The sequence below is a fragment of the Wyeomyia smithii genome, chromosome 3 (assembly GCF_029784165.1).
Source record: "Wyeomyia smithii strain HCP4-BCI-WySm-NY-G18 chromosome 3, ASM2978416v1, whole genome shotgun sequence".
NCBI classification, from domain to species: Eukaryota; Metazoa; Arthropoda; class Insecta; order Diptera; family Culicidae; genus Wyeomyia; species Wyeomyia smithii.
Window position 1 is genome coordinate 211,848,108 of NC_073696.1, and position 7,462 is coordinate 211,855,569.

At 39.1% G+C, this 7,462-nt stretch overlaps 1 protein-coding gene across 1 annotated transcript in view; it reads left to right on the forward strand.

Annotated features, from left to right (window-relative positions):
• LOC129729041 (fatty acyl-CoA reductase 1-like) overlaps window positions 1-7,462 on the forward strand; it is a 33,453-nt gene that overhangs the window by 25,455 nt on the left and 536 nt on the right. The window contains exons 3-7 of the mRNA XM_055687520.1: window positions 5,883-6,131; window positions 6,191-6,630; window positions 6,693-6,757; window positions 6,816-7,104; window positions 7,247-7,456. Of these exons, the coding sequence (XP_055543495.1) occupies window positions 5,883-6,131; window positions 6,191-6,630; window positions 6,693-6,757; window positions 6,816-7,104; window positions 7,247-7,456 (1,253 nt within the window). The remainder of the gene's footprint in view (window positions 1-5,882; window positions 6,132-6,190; window positions 6,631-6,692; window positions 6,758-6,815; window positions 7,105-7,246; window positions 7,457-7,462) is intronic.

The window sequence follows — 7,462 nt, forward strand, 5'->3', positions numbered from 1 at the left end:
AGGGAGGGGTATCGAGCCAATATGGACATATTGGTTACCTTTGAAAACATTCACATACCAAATTTGTTCCTATTTGGTTGATTGATTCTCGAGCTGTGCGAAATTCGTGTTTCATCTGTATGGGACCCCTCCTTTATAGCAGAGGGAGGGGTGTCAAACCATTATGGATATATTTGTTACCCCTACACGAAAAAGTTGAAGTCTTGTACAATAATTGTGTCTTCCCGATTCGCACAAATGTTGCACAGAAATCGCACAATAAATGTGTGAAACGCAAAACGCAACAGTTGTACTGCGAATACATTGACATAGAATGAAATCAGAATATGTATCATATACTGACACTTTATTTCTCACGTCGAGTGTATTAGTGACTGCTACTCATGGAGCAGTGCAAGCAGCAAACAACTTGTGAACTCACTAGATTTAAATAGCTATAATACTCGATCGATTTATCTCGATGGATTTGGTCATTAAAAAGTACCATTGATTTGATTTGCAAAAAAAACGAAACAAAATTCTGTTCACAACATTTTGTAATCAACGCTAGCTTCACCGCAAAACTAGCAAAACCCTCCATTCCACAAAGCCACAAAAGCGTTGCCGATTTTTTATGGAAACACTTGTTAATTGTGAATAATTATTATTCGTCATTCTGTGCACGCGCTTTTTTCTCAAGCGACGAGAGAAATTTCTCTCTCGCTCGTAGAATTTCCATGTATGTGCGACAAGACTAGACACGTCATATACAATTTGCAGGTTGCTCTTTCGATTCTCTTTCGGTTCGGATTGCGACGCGCAAGACGATATCTCGTTGCTTCACGAAATGGGCGAGACACCCGTGCTGTACATACTTGATACCAGTGTTGTTAGTCTCACTCATACTGTCGGTGCGTGCTTGCTGCTATTCAGAGGAATGCCTGAAGAAGAAAAAGTGTCTCGAAAGCGTGTGTGCAAAAGACTTGAAAAGCGTAGCATATGTCTCGTCCTCAAGCAGAAAGGAGGAAACGGTTTTGCTTCTCGCTCGCTTTACAATGCTGCTTGATACCAGTTGAAACTGTTTAGGTGTAGTAGTTTGGAGCTGCCAAATACATTGGAGAAACGCTAGAGCAATAATTGCGTTATGCCCAACACGCAATCATTGTACTGGTTCCGAATTACATCAACAATTGTGCTAAAAACGCACAATTTTGTACTGGTTTCGCACCATCCAACTTTTGCGTGTAAAAACATCCACCTACTAAATTTGGTTCTATTTACTTGATTAGTTCTCGAGATGTGCAGAAATTTGTGTTTCATTTGTATGGAAGCCCTCCCTTTCAGAAGAGGGAGAACCAATATGGACATATTTGTTACTCCCAAAAACTTCCACATGCCAAATTTGGTTCCATTTGCTTGGTTAGTTTTTGAGATGCGCAGAAATTTGTGTTTCATTTGTATAGGACCCCAAACTATCATAGGAACCTTTCTCGGCCCCTAAAACCCCTTCATACAAATTTTAACGTCGATCGGTTCGGTAGTTTTAGAGCCTATTTTGATCAGACAGACAGACAGACAAACCGGACTGCATTTTTATAGGTAAAGATATTATATTACCCACACACCGCAAGCGAGAGTTATGTAAAAGCTTTACACTTTTCTTTCCGAACGCAAAGCCGCTGACAATTTCTCCATAGAACTCCCAACAACCAGCTGCCAGTAGAGGTGGGCAATCCGCTAATCAAATGAGCTAGTTCATCGGAAGAACCAACCCTTCTGAAAAGCTTGCGAGCGGATTGCCTGTATCTTTTCGTTCCACTTGTGCTATCTTCTTGTTTACCTTTGTGTTTGTGGGTGAACTGTGGCAAATTTATTTTTGCTTGCTCCTGCGGCTAGTGGATGGGTTATGCATAGCGAACAGCCGGTGGCAGCTGGTTGCTGGGAGCTCTATTGCAATTGCACGCAGGGCTTGCACTCGGTAAAAAAGATGTAAAGCTTCCCCATAACTCTCGCTTGCGGTGTCTGATCAACAAAGCAGCTATCAGCTTCTTATCTGAAGTAAGGTGTGAATTACCGCTCTTTAAAAAAGAGTTGTGGATCATTTACTCACTTTGAAGAACCATCTTTTTTGATCAGTTTGCGACTGGATTGCCCCGCTCTAATAAGGAAAATGAGGGTAGAATTCGACAGACTATCATCTGTGCTTATTTGTTCCTAGTACCAATCAGTTTCAATATTGTGGACATAGTCTCTTATTTTGTGTCCAGCATATAAACGTTCGATCTCTTTCGATAGTTTAGTATCGTTATATATTTCGTTGCTGTTAATAGAGAGCTTATCTCGTTTCCAATGATGGTACCATTCCCGTCACTTGATTCCTCAAGCCCCTCTTGCATCTTTTACATGTTTACGTACATTTGGGCATAACTCGTTACTTGTTTGTCTATTTCTTATGTGTTTATAAATTTAAAGTATGCTACTTGATAAACAGCTCTTTATCCACATTTCATACTAATGGTGTGACTCTGGCATAAATGTCAACTAATTAGGCGGTTAAACCCGAATTAACCAAATGATGCCAGATGGCATCATTTGACACATCGAACATTTCTTGACCTTAAATGAAATTCAACGACATTGCTATCAGTTGGCAATACTTTTATGAACACCAATAGATGCCGCTTGAAAGAGAAAATCATGTCAAGTTAATTTAGTTTGGTAAGCGGATGCAGCAGTGGCTATCCAAAATAGAAAAAAGTGTTATATTCACAAGGAATTTTAGGCTGATTCGGGTTAAAAACTACCAGTTTATTCATCTATGGACTGGCGACAGATACGCCTTACAAAGCAGTTACTAAAAGTTTTGAGGTTATGTCCATGTTGTGGAACAAAATGTTCCAATTTGCTTCGCTGTATTTGGACAAAGAGGAAAGTAAGACAGACCGAATAATGTCTCACACGAATGTTTACTTTCGGGACCTCTAACAGCTCATTAATCATTTTACACAGCAACATACTTTAGTGGTAAACTTTGTGTATTTGTCATGCCGCTAACGTGGGACACACATTCAATGTTTGAAGCTTTTGGCAAGTGATGCCAAAGTGATGCCAAATCTTGCAAGATGATTATATAACGCAACACTAGGTGAAAAACTTACTGCAGTGAATTTGCTGAACTAATTTCAAATTCTTTCGAATTTTCAATAATCAATTTAACACATCGCACATTGCAAGACCCACGATTCAGAGTTAGTTAAATGGGAGAATAAACGCAAACACGTCGAGGGTCAAGAACCTAATGCGTCCTTTATGAACTAGATCAGTTGTCACCACGCTTGGTAGTATCTATATACCTGTTTGACACCAGCATTGTGGATTAAACACGACTGAGCACCGTGGGCTTCTGGTGTAAATAAAATTTCCAGCCCGACCTGTTCGAGACAACAACAAATAATCACCATTTTGGTAATTTTCATCAATCCTGATTAGTCTAATAATCAACAATAAAACGTTGATTCCCCAAAAATGTTCGTTTTTCTGCTTATAGCTAATGAAGGAAGTTCATTGTTATAGTTTTTTGCTTCGGTAACCGATCACTATCGTATACCGGAACTCAAAACGTCGTAATATGACCTACCGGGTTTCCACAAGGTATCTTCAGCTGGTCCAAGGTGAACCAGGGCCAAATCGTAAGCTACGCATCGAGTAAACCGGTTTGGCGATTTTTGAAGATTTATAACAAATTTTAAGTGCATTAGCCAGTCCATGGAGTTCATCCGGGATGTCATCAAAGAATCAATTAAAATAAAATACACCCTGAAACGACGTAGAAGTAATCGTTAGCATGAGATTACATCGCTAGTATGGTGGTGATATATATTCAAAATACCATATTTAGAAGCATCGTTAATTACAATGATACCATGTTTAGAAGCTTCGTTTATTATATAATATAATTCCAAGAACCTTAAATTTTAGCAACAATAAAATTTAGCAATAAAAATTTGCTGTAAATGGCTTATTTCAAAGCTAAAAACTGGTTCTAATAATCAACACTTCTCGCAAGATATTGGTTACTTAATATTCAGAATCTCGGACCGAAGGGCGCGAAACCTCTCACTCTAGCCGTTTATGCCACAACTGCAGCGGTTAAACCGTTGCAGTTGTAATTACAATTCTAACCTCGCCGCAAGTATCATTATCGTAATTAACAAGTGTATTAATCTACTTCCTTGCTACCGCGTTCATAGCTCATCTATCTTTACTTCGCGGCAGGCATCATTATTATGGCAGGAAAAATAATAGCAGCGTTGCATCAGTTTTAGTGTTTAGCACTAAATACTTCAGCGTATTTAAATTGAGATTTCAAACTTTTCATTTACTCTCCAAATAGAAGTGTTTTGCGTTGTTTTTTTGTAAAACTAATATCATATTTGCATGTATAGGATTACAATTTATGTCTTTTTTATATAAATTTATTCATGTTTATAGCTCCACTGCTTCATGTGGCACTACTTGCTAAACTTGCATGGGAGTGGCAAAACTAATTCAGCATTCACAAGAATTGAAAATTATTGATGACATATGTTGCTTTCAACCTTGAACATGCTTTACTGCTACAGTAGTTTCAAAAAGCTTTGTTTTAACACCGTTCAATTTGTCTTGATGCTGGTTGAAATTCCTTTCTTTACGACCATGTCTGCCATAAAATGGGTTTCTAGTTACATGCAAACCACAAGAGCATCTTTTAAAAAACAAGCATGCGGTAATCGAGTTTGAAGTTTTGCTATGCCTAAGATTATTCCGCTAAAACTGCTGTAATTTCAGTTTTACTTTACCAATCTTATTAGAGTATCAACACCGCACTAAAGATGAGCTGCGTTTCACGTTGTGCTGAATAATGCAATTTCAACCAATTCAAAAAATGCCGGAATGTTGAAAGAACGGTGTACGGCAGGGACTTAAAAAGTGTGATTTATTTCAACCTGTTTTCTACAAAACTCAACGTTCCGTAAATGTTCACGAGTCCGCTATACCCTTGACCTCACTCGGTCGATTCCAGCGATAGAGAGAAATTGGTCGGCCTGGTACGAAACACGTGATGCTCGGGCGCCCGCCTTTTATGGTAACCGGTTTGTTGTCAATCGGAATCGAATACCTGTTACAGATTTGTGATAGCACTAAAATATGGGTACGAGTTTTTTGTCACGTCGCTACCCGCAAATCATCCAACGAAGCAAGAAATTTTTTATGGTATGTTATCCACAGATCACCAGATTTTTTAATTAAGAAGATTTAATGCGAGTTGAAAAAAGGAAGTTGAAAGCGGAATATTGTGATATTGAAAATCCTCACGCCGAACGATTGAAGCATTTTTTTTTTCAAGCATCATTGTAATCTAGGCAAAGCCATAAGAGAAATTCTAATGTGAGTAAATACAGTAAAAGGAAACGAATAAAAATATTTAAAAAAACGATTTCCAAAGTTTCGGAGAAACTACAAGGGCAATAAAAGACAGAAAGCTGGCTAACAAAGAGAATCGCTTAATTTATCTGATTTGATACTTTAACTCGTGATGAATATTTGAAGTTCAGATAAAAGCTAGTACCGCGTTCCAAGCGAATAGAAGATGAATGATAAGAAGCATGAAGAGTGACGTTTTGCACCGATGCGAGTTGCATCCGACAAGATAACCTCACTTCACCAAAGGCGAGCTTTTCTGGACCTGGTTCACTTTTTTGCTTGTTGAAATCCTCAATGACTTAATTTGATTATGATTTTGATGATTTTCAGCATTTATTAGAAGCTATTTTACTATCTTCTCGTAATTTACTGAATCACTTGATGTCCACACATGATTTTGATATATCTCTAATCTATCTTTTTATATGTTTCCGAATAAGGTATTCGACAAACTTTCGATCAGGTCACCGGAGTACAAGGACCGAATAAAGGTTGTGGAAGGCAGCCTCGAAAAGGAAGGCCTCGGTTTATCACCGGAGAGTGCACAGTACCTACAGGAACGGGTGAATGTAATCCTACACATTGCTGCCACCGTCAAATTCGATGAGGAAATCGTGAAGTCGATTACACTCAACCTGGGTGGAACGAGGGAAGCACTGGAGATCGGCAAAGGTTGCAAGAGTTTACAGGTTTGCTAAATGAAATTGCGAATTCGGTGATCCCATACAACTAATGAAGTGGGTTCCAGAGTTTTATCTACGTTTCCACGGCCTATTCACACAGCTATCGGGATCACATCGAGGAGCATATTTATTCATTGGATGTCGACCCAGAAAAGATTCTAGCGAACATGGATGACGAGAAAATGAGAGCGGAAGTTTACAAGTATTCGCTCAAGTGGCCCAACACTTACACCTTCACGAAGGCACTGGCGGAGGTCATTTGTCAAAACTATCGTCAGTTCTTCCCGGTGGCGGTGGTCCGACCATCCTGCGTAATGCCCGCGCTGGATGAACCCATACCCGGTTGGTGTGACAGTATATATGGATCTAACGGAACATTCATCGGATGGTACTATGGATTGATTCGGACGAGCCAAATCGACCCACAAGTGCAGATCGATACTGTTCCGGTGGATTACGTTTGCAACACGATACTAGCCGTAGGATGGAAAACGTTTGTCACAAAGTGAGTAACTTGATTATTTTATAATATCAATTGATTTATGTTACCACTTGTTTTTATCGTAGAGATCAGGAGAAAGAGCTACTCATATATAATTGCACTAGTTCCACGGATAATCCTCTAACATTTGGTAATATTCAATTAAAAAAATGTCGAAGGAAAAAATTACAACTGCAATCTTTTTACAGATGAACGACGTCGCGAATGTGAAAAGGTTATTAGAAAGTACCCACTGGAGACCGGACTCTACCGACCGATCACGGTATGTACCACTAGTGAAACGATGTTCCGGGTGTATTCGCTTTTCCTACACTACCTGCCAGCGTTCGTAATGGATACAGCGTTAAGGCTTCGCGGGGAAAAGCCGAAACTAGTGAGCACATACCAAAAATTAGACAAAGTTGTTGAAACGGTCAAAAAGTTCGCGTTCACCACCTTTCTATTCGACAACCAGAACATGCGGGAGTTGTACATTCAGTGAGTATATTTGTATTGTTCACTAATATATAACTAGTTTGTTCCTTTATTCTACTGAAAAAAAAAATAACTTTTTAACTAAATACTTGGGTTTAAGATAATTCAAAAGTCTTGTAACTTCTTTCTTGCTTTTAATTTCCAGAATGAACTCGACGGATCATCGACACTATCCATGCGACAATCGGACCTACAGCTGGCGGCTATATTTTGAGCGTATCATCCCAGGCTTGAAAAAGAATTTCTTCAAGGAGGACCTCAACAACGTCGAGAGAGCTCGTCAGATTCTGCGAAACAAGGAGCTGGCCGTTAATAGCGTGCTAGCGATAGTTTTCGGACTAATAATGCTTCAATTGTATTA